General features: G+C 36.0%; 1 protein-coding gene across 49 annotated transcripts in view; it reads left to right on the top strand.

The window, feature by feature from the left end:
* RIMS2 (regulating synaptic membrane exocytosis 2) overlaps positions 1-12,671 on the top strand; it is a 748,357-nt gene that overhangs the window by 556,344 nt on the left and 179,342 nt on the right. For 32 of the 49 annotated variants that reach the window (XM_073330341.1, XM_073330342.1, XM_073330340.1 and 29 more), the window contains 3 exons: positions 6,905-7,084; positions 8,183-8,292; positions 9,267-9,299. In XM_073330341.1, coding sequence (XP_073186442.1) covers positions 6,905-7,084; positions 8,183-8,292; positions 9,267-9,299 — 323 coding nt within the window. The remainder of the gene's footprint in view (positions 1-6,904; positions 7,085-8,182; positions 8,293-9,266; positions 9,300-12,671) is intronic. The other 17 variants (XM_073330345.1, XM_073330366.1, XM_073330369.1 and 14 more) reach the window with 3 other exon arrangements.

The raw sequence follows: 12,671 nt of genomic DNA, 5'->3' as shown, positions 1-12,671 counted from the left end.
AAATTAAATCAGAAATTGTGTTATTAATAGCATGTAAGATTTAAAACAAAATCCCAGAAGCAAGGAAATTCAGAGCAGAGGTTGAACCGTTGTCACTAACTATTTGTGGGCTGAATTATATGTCATGTGTTTATCCAAACGTAGTGTTCAACCCTGAAATGTTCTGTGCACGCAAACCCAGTCCAGCAAAACACTCAGGTTTAATTCTGAGCCTGAGAACAGTCCCATTGACATCAGTGGTAATATTCATGTAGTTAAGTGTTTTGCTGGATTGGACTAGAATGTTCAGCACCTTTAAGAAATGAGCCCTTACTGGACGTTATTTCTGTTTGTATTGCCTGATATATCCGTTAATTCTCATTCATTAAATTACATGTTCAGTAGGGAATTTTGAAAATTGCTACCGTGCATATACATCTTTCCATTTTAAGGTGTCATTTTTATTAAATATTTCAGAGCTTTTCAGTGAATGGGTGAATTTACATATACACTGAATTACCTAGGGGAAAATAACATTTTAAACATATAAGACTTAGTTCTGGATTTGCATGCTTGAATAGTTTTAGTATTTCCATTAACATTGGTGTGATTATTTATTTAAGAGGTATAGTATACTCAGTTGTAGAGAATGGGCTATGCAAGAGGAAAAGGCAGCAGAAGAGAAGCAAGATTAGAGGGTGAGATTCAGAAGTGGTTGTTGAGATACAAAGCAGTACTGAAAGGCAGCTGTGATCCTGTAGGTGATGGGAGGAGGGAGAAGAGGTCCCATGAGTACAAGAAACCTGGGGTGATTTTTTTTTACAATTAATGGATTCAAAATTATAAGAAAAGATGTTTACATTTGTTCACATTCATAGTGAAAGAATACCTTGCATAAATGTCCGACTGCTCAAATTGGTTTTTCAAAGATTTTTTTGTATTAAAATTTAAAATTAAGGAGCCATACCAAAATAAAAATAAGTCAAACCATGCCATTGTATGCATGTGAGATTGGTATGCTTATTTTTTGAAAAATAATCTTAGGTCTTGTCCACACAGAGACATAGTGCATGGGAAGACGGGGTGTAAATCTACTGTGCAATAGCCTGCTGAGTACCAACTGGCCCTGTGGACCCCACTACTGTGCACTAAAAATTCTGTAGTGCACTCTGACGTCTGCTGTTTGAAACAGCAGTAAGTCAAAGTGTCTAGGTCTTGTCTTCACTGCAACAGTTAGCTTGAGTTAGTACACTGAGTGCCTTCAAGGTACCATAGCTTGAATGAGAGGGACCACACTTCAAAACAGCACTGGAGTTACACAGTGATTTGATTAGCAGCACGCTGATTGGATTAGAAGAGTGATTGGATTAGCTGCTGCTGAGTTGCTGTAACTTGAGCTGTTGCATCCTCACCGCATTAGTAGCTGGAGCATCAGCATCACTCAGGTCTCAACCTACCCACTCCTGACCAGTCAGCTAGCTCAAGGCCAAAGCACCACTTAACTTAAGCTAGAGATTTTTGTGTGGACAGGAGTCAAATTAGGGGTAAAACTCCAGTTATAACTCGAGCTAACTGTGCTATGAAGACACACCCTCAGTGCGCAGTATCAGGGTCCATATGGCCAGTTAGTGAACAGCAGGCTAGTGTGCGCAGATTTATACCCAGCTTGCTGTGCATCAAGACCCTTGCTGTGGACAAGCCCTTAAAGTCTAAAAGTGGAAAGTGGGATCCTTTAAATTAAGCTAACAATGTCATCACCTCATGGTGCTGTGTCTGCTTTCATTTAAAGTAGTATTAAATATGATCTGCGACAACTGGAGATTTATTTAGAAAGATTTATTAATAATTAGAAAGTCACTACTTGTACTAAATCTTGGAAGATAGTGAGATTTTTTTGAAATATTTAAACTGAGATATAAAGTAAGAAAAAGCTATTCAGGTAACTTTTAGAAGTATTTTAAAAATGTATTAGTTATTTTTTCTCTTTTCTTCCGAGACCTATGTTGTTGAACTCATGATATTATTAAGAACTGGGTAAAGCCTTGCGATGGGTTAAAACTTCATCAAACTGATGTGTGAATGTGCCCTTCATTTAAGGTAGTTGTAAGAGATATTTAAGGGGCACACCTAAAACAAGACCAAATAGTGTGTGCTTGGAAACTAGCACCATGTGTGTGGGAGATTCCACTTGGTATTGTGATCAAGTGTGTGGATGTGTGTGAGGGAAAGCAGAACACACACAAGCTGAAAACAGATGAGACTAGAGAAAGAGGAAGAGTCAAAAAGCAAGCAAGTCCAGCAGGAGCCTGTGAGCACAGGGTGACCCTGGGAAAAGTTAGAGAGAGAGATTCTCAGCATGTTGGCTAAAGAGACTTGGGGCTGTAAGCTAAGAAACTGCTCCTCTTTCTTTTGATTCCTCCTTCATATGTTGAAGCAGGACTTTGTATATTCCTTGTAAATAAACAAAATTGCATCAAAGAATACCAGTCTCCATCAATTTCTGCTTCCAAATAGAATGTCCCCAGGGGCCTGAAATTTGACTAGTCGCTCAGGTCAAAGATGGACAACAGTATTAAGTGAATTTATAGGAAGAAAAGATAGGAAAAAATGGACCAAATCAGTTTTTAAAAACTTCCTAAACTTCCTAAAAAACTATTTCTGTAATAGTATTTCTAACATGAACAGATGACATGAGACCATGGTGTGGCATAAAGGTTTCATTGGCATGACTAGTGTAATTCACTCATGGCATTGTTCATATGTAATGCACCCATCCCAAACTGATGTCAATGAAGAGTCAGATAATGTGTAGTTCCACTGAAAATCTTTATACTATATCATCACTTATTCTCTATATAGTTATCACACAGATACCATAGTATATGACATTAATATATGATTGACTATTCACGTACATTACTTTATTTATATTTTATTTACTAGAGTTGATGCAAGCATTGAATTCTTTTCTGCACTAAGTATTATTCAAGAACATATTTTTATATTATGTTAAGCTTCTTCATAGGTATTTGATTTTGATCCTCGTAAAAATGAAATTACCCTGCAGCTGCTAACTAGTTATTTCTCTATCTCTGTGTGGTTACAATGAACTGCTTCTTCACATCTTCACACACTTCCTATTACAATATTCATGACTCAATGGTTATTACTAGAAATCTCACTTTTTGCAGACATGCTTATTTATGTTATGCTAACAGAGGATCTTGTGTCTGTGACTAAACAGCAAAGTTCCTATAGCTAGTAGAAGAACAGCATGTCCAAGGATTGAAATCCAGCAACCTTCCACGGACACTGACAGGTATCCCATTGGATAGTAGCTGGCCTATTCTTGAAGTAGTGACTATTAGATATTGTACCTTTTGTATTTCTCTTGTTATTTGCTAAGTGTTTCTAGAAGTAGTGAAAGCCTGATATGATCACAAAAGTTGCATTAAAAACCCTTGCATAGTGTACATTTATATTTCTGTTTCTTCAGTTCTTTGTTATGAGGACATATTAACTACTTTTGAAATTTTAACAAACTGTGATTTTAACTGGCCTGCTGCTGTAATCTACTTTTTATGTATTGTGCACAGTAAAATGAATATTGCACATGGGATGGCAGCTAAAATATGGGAAGAACATCCAATTGTTTTGGGAAGTAGTGAGATGCTTGTGTGCTTGCACTGACAGCTTTTATGATTATTCACTATTGTTTGCCTCCTAAAAGTCTTTCTGTATGAATGCACTTAGATAAACTACTATTTATTCATTTGATGAAAAATCTCCTTTTTACTTGTTAAAAAAAGTAACATTAATTTTTGAATAATTAAAAATGAGAAATGCTCACTTTGTGCGTCGAAAAAATTATTAACTTTGGACATTCCCAGAATATGAGCATGAACCAATGCACATAAGTTAGTACTTAACTCAAGGCTTATAGCCCCTCAGGTTAGATGGTAGTGAACAGAAATTACAATTATTACTGTATACTAGAGGTGACTTTCTTTATAACATCTTGGTAATTCTAAATTTTGGCCTTTTAAAATGTTTATTTTAAATGTAGAATAGCCAGAGTGCTGTTCTACATGGTGGCTTACAAAAAACTGAAACTTTGTCAGTGTGATCGATATGCTTGGTTAAGATGTAGACACCTACTGATCCATTCTTCCGTCAGTGCGTGGGAGAATTATGTGCGCAAATCTCCCACACACTGATAAGAGAATAGACCACCTAAAATGAATGTTCTTTGCCAGTAGATATAGAAGGATGGTGAAGTAGGTAGTACTAAAGGAGAAGTGGGAGGCCATACTGACATTTCATTAGATTTAAAAATGAAAACCTTTGCACAAAGGCTTTTGGTAATGCAAAGGCGTTTCAAAACACTTTAAGTAATGCTGTGGGTGTTGGATAGCTTTAACTTTGACTATCTATTTTTCCCCTTTAAAATGGCCTTCAGTAGTTCATATGCAATAAGTTATATTCATATTGGATGGGATTTTCAAAAGCACCTTAGTGACTCAGGCACTCGTGTCCTACTGAAAGTCAATTGACAGTAGGATGTATGCCCCTTAGTCACTTAGGGGTTTTACAAATGTCATCCATCCACAGTTATGGCCAGATTGTGACCGATACAGCCACGTATTATAGGTGATGTGAAGCTGCATTTCTGCAGCTGGTTCTTTGGTTGGCATGGCATCTCTTCTGCAGATTACAGCATGTGCACCCCGTCTGAAGAGGGTGCAAGGACCAAGCCCTGCCTGACCCCAGATAGCAAAACAAACTCCTACAGTGTGCAGAGACTGCCTCTCTTACAGAGATGAGCACAGGAAAACAGCACTAGTCCTACAAGAATTTTCGCATTCCTTTAGTATAAGAACTTCTGTTGTGCTTGACCCCTCTGTGGAAGCCAGAAGGAAGAGAGAAAGATGTTCCTTGTGCCAACTCCTTCTCTTTCCCACCTGCACAAGGACTAGGCACAGTCTGGCTTTAGTCATGCACTGTTTTTAGAATTCAGGTCTCGGGGTGAATTGCTTTCTTCAGAATTTATTTCTGTAACCAGAGAAAGCTTGTTTCTTCACCACCATGTGGATGCTTGACTCCCTTACTCATCATTTGTAGCACTGAGACCCTTCTTTAAATGGTTATCTAAGCTAAGCAACATCTATCACAAAGCTAAGGTTACACTTCTTTGTTTATCCACAATGTTAAAGAAGCGAGACAGTGGATGTTTTGGCTGATCAAGCTTCCCATTCAGAAACAGAATTGATAGAGCCAGAAGAAGACATGAGGTAATCTTTGTGGTTTTGTGCCAGGCTAGTTTTACTTCTCCCCTGATTGTCAGTGCCTTTAGTTTATAATTACCATTGTGTGTCTCATTGTGGTGTGTTTGTTTGTTAGGAGCTTTAGAAGTAGGGTAATGGTGGCTGGCATTATTCTAGACCTGTCTGGGGGAATTTCATTTTGTTTTCTACGAATCCAATTACTACCTCCTGGAAGGCATGAACAGACATTCATTTTAATGACTCTTTTATCAAAGCACTCAGCAAAGTTAGCAGCCCTAGAGAAAACTTTGCTCTGTCTCAGTACAGTCTTTTATAAAAATAATGCAGTTAATACCGTAAGACTCTTCATAATGAGGCTGCCTGCAGTGTCTCTCTCTGTTTAAAATATTAATTAAAACTTGACTTTTTGTTACATTTAATCACCATCCAGTCACTCTTCTTATTAACCAACCAACCAACCAACCAACCAACTAACCACACACTCTTATTAACCAACTTCATTGTAAAATACAGGACTTAGCTATAGGAAAAGCCTTAAAAGGTACTATTAGGTTAAGAGTTTGTAATTCTGTGGAGATTCCATTAACTCCATTGGAGGTGTGAGGTACAAATTATTACAGAATCAGCCCAACTAATATGTACAACTTAGTTTTAAAATTTAAAATGGATGTGTATATTTAAGGAAGTTGCTAGTCATCTTTCCCTCTTTGTATTTCTGTTTGCAAGCAAAAGGATCAGACTATGACCTGAGATAGAAAAGTACCGCAGAAATCCAATAATTATTTCAGAACAAATGAAGCTGAACCCCACAAATTATTTTGCACTATATCTTAATTTAGTCAGTTGTTTTGGAACCTCTTATTTTCCTCTGCCCATCTTTTTCCTTTCACATCTCAGTGTTTTCCCCTTTCTGTCATTACATTGGCACCATACATTAGATCAAGAAAACAAGAAGCTAACTTTTATCAGAGACAAATCTTGTGTTCCCCTGTGGGTCATCTGAATGTGTACTGTGCTAGTGGTACTAGAGTTCTCTATTAACCAGAACATCGAGTACTCTAACTGTATGAGCCATTCTTAATGCATGGCGTATTATATATTGTCCTTTGTTTCTAAAGTTGAATCTTACAGCTGACGTCAACGTACTGTAATTAGATCAGATATAGCTTGTAAATATTTACTATGGACCTTATCCTGCAAACCCTTGTTCATATGAGTAGTGCTAATGAAGTTAATGTAATTGGTAAGAACTACTTATATGAGTGAGAATGCAGAACCAGACAACTTATTAACACCAACTAGGTTTAATATTCTCTAATCAAATTGATTTTTCCTTCAATGTTTGGTGTATTGATGTAGTTGGTTAACAAAATGGTTTTACTGAGAAATTGCTTGGAAACAGATTATAGCATGGGAAGTCATTATTGAGACACAGAAAACATTTTAGCCTATTTATCCAGAGTTTTGCATAAGAGACTGCATACATCTATAAATACTGTATGTTATCAAGAAGCGAACTCAGAAAAGTTACCAAAATGTATTTAACAATGATTTTTCTCCAAATCAATACCAAACAGCATATTTTATAACTAACAGAACAGTTAAAGGTCAACTGAGCTGCTTTTTGACTAACATTACAGGAATTGTGAAGCAGCAGATAGACAGCCATATCAAAGATCCAGATCAACAGAACAGCGTCCTGTGCTAGAGCGGACCAACTCCCGCTCCCGATCCACAGAGCGTCCTGACTCAAACCTCATGAGGTCGATGCCTTCATTAATGACTGGAAGATCTGCCCCTCCTTCACCTGCCTTATCGAGGTGAAACAGACAAATCAATCAGACTAATTACTTTTGCCCCACCAACTCACATTTTATTTTCCCAGTAGCTAATTGGTATCGCCTTCCATCTTTGGCTGATCACTAGTAGCAGTAGATACTAACCCTGTCAGTGCCAACACACTATTTATATTCTATTGTGGATATAATGGTGTGGCTGCCATTGTAATTTGTTTACTAACGTATTTAACTACATTTGTTTTGTGATTTCTCATTTATCAGGAATCCTGGGAGATTTCCCACATAAAGCACCTCATAACTATCATGTTCTTCTCTTACAGAATGAGAATTTTTTGTGTGTTCATCAGACATCGCTTATGGAACAACCATCATAACATCAAATGAAACTATTTTTTTTAAAAAAAAGTTTCTTTAAATGGATTGTACTAACGTTGTGTATTAACCACTGTTTTCTCTGACTACATTTTACTGTGCCATAGTCTGTATAGTTCCTGTTAAAGTACATTATATTACTACTGATGCAGAATTTTACCAATTTATGTAAACTCCCTTTAGTGCAACTACAGTAAAGAAGGTATGAGTATATGTGGAGCCAATTTGGCCGAGTAGGAAGTTGAATGAAACATCACCTTATTTTAGGATTGTAGAATATATTTCTTGGCTTTCCGATAGTGAAAGCTAATTATATCAAGAATCAATTCCTGATGTCATTTCTCACTATTTTACTTCATTTTTACTTAGTCAGAAAAGCTTAACTGAATATAAATGGAATAAGGATCTTAGCATGTAGCCCCTAGATGGTTTTGTATGTATGCGTGTATTTAATAAAAGAGCACACACACATACATGAATACATGCACACAGAAAATATGTGGAGTCAGCTACGCAAACATATTACATGTCAATATTTAGCCTTATTTTGGCTTTTTTCTTTAGCTAGAGTTTTCTCTGTTTAATTGTTAACTAGTCCTTCTGTGAAAAAAGACAGCAGTACCACTACAGTACCTCAAGGCTTCTAAGCGCACCAAAATTTTCTTAGTCATTGTGTTAGCTCTGTAGGTATCAAAGGATGAATGTGACTTTTAAAGGGCATGTTTTGTTTTGATGTGTGTTCTGTAGGTCACATCCTCGAACTGGGTCTGTCCAAACAAGCCCATCAAGTACTCCAGTAGCAGGACGAAGGGGCAGGCAGTTACCACAGCTCCCACCAAAGGGGACATTGGAAAGAAGTAAGTGTTATTTTTTATGTGACTTCAGAATTGTTTGTGGATTGCTAAAATGAAGGAGGTTATTATTTATTAATAATGGTTATTATTTATTCCTTGAAATTAGAACCTAAAGGTCTTGAGTTTTTCCTGTGTCAAACCAGTATTTGCTAATAGTTTTGTGTTTTGTACCATCCGCCATTTCTTTCAAAATCTGACTAACATCTACTGCCACTTGAATTAAACTAATCTATATCATCAAAACAATTCAATAAACAGAGACCAAAGTGGACTATGCATTGACTCAATTCTGTTCCCATTGAAGTCGATGGGCATTTTGCACTGACTTCAACAGGAGCAGAAGGTCCTGTATCAGTTGCTTAGCATTTTATTGATAAAACTATGGTGTAATGAATGTGTTTCATAAAATGTCCAATTCTGAAAGGTTCAGAGTGCCCACTGTCTTCCCTGGGTGTTGAGAATGTAGCATCCTTTTTAGGATCAGGATCAATGTGTGGTAGAATAGTAGCACAAAGCTCCTATGCTAACAACAATAAAGGAAAAAATCTCACAAGTACAAAGGATGATTAGCTCATGCATAAGTATAGATATCACTCTTGACACAGAAGTAACAAGAAAAAAGGGCATCGTCTTTAACAACAAAAATAAATACCAGCAAGATGCTTGGTGATGCATATTTTATGGATACTGTCAATACTGTTCCTTTGAATGCCTCATGAAAGCGTTGTTCAGTAGACAAGACATTTTCAGGAAACTTCAAAATCATAGGAATAAAACTACATTTTTGGTATCAAATATATTTTCAGCTTTTCTGTTGATAGTATATAAACATGCTTTGCAAAATCAGTCTAAATGCCCATGTGCTCTCTTTTTTTTCTTCCCTTATGAAGATGTATGTTATACCTTTTGTAAAAGTGCTGTTGTTTTTAAACCCTATTCTTTGGTTCCCTTTTTTGTTTTATTTTTATTCTCCCTAGACAATGGAGACAAGGAGATAGAACCTTATGAAGGTCTGTACATAAAGGAGGGTTTGTTTTCTGCTTGAAAGTCTTTTTGGGAGGCTGTATAAGCAAAAATAAACCCAAATGCAATTGATGTTACTTAATTGCATAGACTTTTATTAGGTCAGTGGAAGAATTTTTGTGATAATTATTCACTCATGTATTTTTCCCCATTTGTAGTTCATAAATTGTACAGTGGTCAGCCCTAAAAATGTAGAATTTTTGTTTAGATAACTACCTAAATATGGCCCCAACTGAGCAAAGTAATTAAGCATGTGCCGAACTTTAAGCACATAAGTAGTTACATTGCATTAAATGAGACCACTTCATGTGCTTAAAGTTAGACACATGCTTTAGTACCTTACAGAATTAGACTGTATATAATTCCATAGATATATGATTCCTCAGACTGTATATTTCCTAGAAATATTTAGGCCCTGATCCTGCACAAACTTTCATGAGTTGTCCTACTGAAGTAAGTTGGACTATCATGTGCATGAAGTTAAACACATGTATTACTGTTTGCAGCATCAAGACCTTAGGTGTGTATTTAAATTTAAGCACTACAGTAGTACCATTAATTTCAATTGGGCTTCTCAGCATGCTTAATGTTAAGCCTGTACATACATCTTTATGGGATTGGAGCATTAGTGTTCACTACAAGTACACATGTAACATTAATTTGTTGTCTAAAGCAATTACTGGATTTTAAGTCACACCCATTGGACCGAGAAGTAAAAATTCCCTGAATCAAGGTAGACTTAAAACAAAAAGCGGTAAGATTTTTCCTAAAAATTAATCTCCCCACAGAAATGAAAAATATTTCAATGCCAGTTTTGATACTCAATTTGCTTCATGGCAAACATGAAGATATCAATTGCAGTCCTTTTTTACGTCACTGAGGATCTATACGTATCTGTCTCAACAGACTTTTTATTTAGTGTTTATGGTGTTTATTTCAGTTTTGGAATCAGACTCTCCAGATCATTACCCTAGTGTGTACTTTTCTGCAGTGTCTTTTGCGTTGTGAAAATGTTTATATCACAGTTAAATATAGTCTAGCTATGCCAGGAAATAATATACTAACATGACTTCTGTGCCATTGTTCATTATGTTTGTATATTCTATCCTTTTTCCCTACCCTTTGTCTGTGTTATCTATTTAGATTGTAAGCTTTTGTGGCTGAGACTGGCTATTACTCTGAGTTTGTACAGGGCCTACCACAATGGGGCCCTGTACTCAGTCAGTTCCTAGGCACTACCATGATAAATACATTTTTAAAGATTGTAATATTTGTTTATGAGATATCTAGAGTTGTTGGCTGTCCTGATGTTGCATGAGACACTACACTGATGGTTTCAAAGAATGAAGTGGTATTTTGTTATTACTGAATATCAATCTAAAAATTAGATTTTTCTGAAGATTTGGGTTACAGAGAACTGTAAAGTACATAGATATTGGAGTTCAATATATAATCAAAGTATAATCATATGTTCAGGCCTCAGTGGCTCGACCTATGGCATTTTAAATTTTGTATATATATTTTTTCTATAATATGTGAAGAAAAAGTACAAATGTAATTAAAGAGAATATGTAGAATAAATATAAATATTTTACTTTTATATACCCTAGCTTATCTGCCATAACCTGCAGCTATGTAATCTTTGTCTCAATATTCTACACAGTTTTTTTCATGTGGTAATTCAGGAGCCAGTTAACTCCATTTTGTAACTCATTTTATGCAGTTACTGGTAAGTAATCTCTGACAGCAACTCAATGAAATTATGATTACTATGCTGTCATTCTGTGTAGCTTGATTGCAAAGGAAGATTGCATTTTACAGAAAAAATTTATATAATTTTAAGAATGTGGATTATGTCCCAAAATATTGCTGTTGTTACAACAACAAAAAAAGCATGCAAGATTCTGACTGAAAACCAGTGGAACCCAGAACATTGACCACAATGGAAGAGTTATTTAATTAATAAATAATTTAAAAAACTGAGTAGAACATTGAGGCAATGAGAACAGCATTAAAGGCAATAGCAAGTAAAACTGAAAGTTGTCAGGCATTCTGCAGATTATTATTTATCATTATGAGTAGCGCGATAGTATGCAGAGACCCCAGTCAGGCTCAGCTGCTCATGCTAGGCATTGTACTAACACATGCTAAGAAATGGTCTGTAAGAGTGATGTAAATGTGGGCAACAAAGAGGGCAAAGTTTCCCATGATTTAAAGAAAATGACTGCAAAATATAGGATTGAGTACTGTATGTGGAATATGCTGTATTATATAACTTTCTTGCATTTTAAAAACCAACATTTTAGCTTGGACCAGTTGAAGTTCAGATGTTAATGTAACAAAAGAGATAATTAAAAAATTATCAAAGGATTACAAACAGGAGTTAGTCCATGTCATCTCTGTATTGTATTAGAAGGAAAAAGGTTTAAAAATAACATGATCTGTTGACCCTTAGTGACATGAATAATCTGTACTTATTTCAGGGTCAGACACTTATTACACATGTCTGAAGAGAAACAGTAAAATGCTGTGATTCTAGGAGGGAACAAATGAGCTATTCACAGCTCCCCAATCTGGGTCCCCTTTTGTTGTAGCTGAGTACTCAGCTTTTAGTGTGTAACAGCATGAAAGCTTGCTTTAAACTATGGTGACTGCTTGTGGCGGCAAGGGGCCGATCCATTCTCAAGGGCATAGTAGGGAATCCACAGTTGGCTAGATCTGCCACATTTATGACCTCTTTGTGTCGATGAACCAGTACGAAAGTGGTGTACTGCAGTGAAGTGTCTGGCTCTAGAAGGTGGTTGGTTTGTTTGTGTGTGTGCTTTTTAAGTATATAATTATTTCAAGGACATTTTCAGACCAGAAAACACTTATTTTTTATGTTGGATCCTGCATATGGTATAGTACTTCTTAGAGGCTTGGAGAATCTTTTTCTTTCTTTCTCTTTCTTTCTTTCTTTCTTTCTTTCTTTCTTTCTTTCTTTCTTTCTTTCTTTCTTTCTTTCTTTCTTTCTTTCTTTCTTTCTTTCTTTCTTTCTCATTTTTTAGCAATATTTTCAATATTTTGTTCTGGGCTTTAGCTGTACAACTCCTTTTAGCATTAAGTGGAGCTACACAGCTAAAACTGTGTACTGAGCTGAAACTACACCTCCTACAATTTTATAACGGTGTTAGAGACATCAAAAACTTATTACCAGTGAATGTTTATAACTATTGCTAATCTAATAGGAGGAAAATAAGAGGTTTTTACTTTATATGTTGCTGAAATGCAAGTCTTGGTCCTACTTGGCTTTAAGAACAAGGCTAAATTCAGTAACTGCCTGCAGTCTATATTTTAAATATGAACCCCATGAAATTACT

Source organism: Lepidochelys kempii, chromosome 2, assembly GCF_965140265.1.
Source record: "Lepidochelys kempii isolate rLepKem1 chromosome 2, rLepKem1.hap2, whole genome shotgun sequence".
NCBI lineage: Eukaryota > Metazoa > Chordata > Testudines > Cheloniidae > Lepidochelys > Lepidochelys kempii.
The sequence above is the reverse complement of the archived record's forward strand: the minus strand, read 5'-3'. Positions and strand labels throughout refer to the sequence as shown.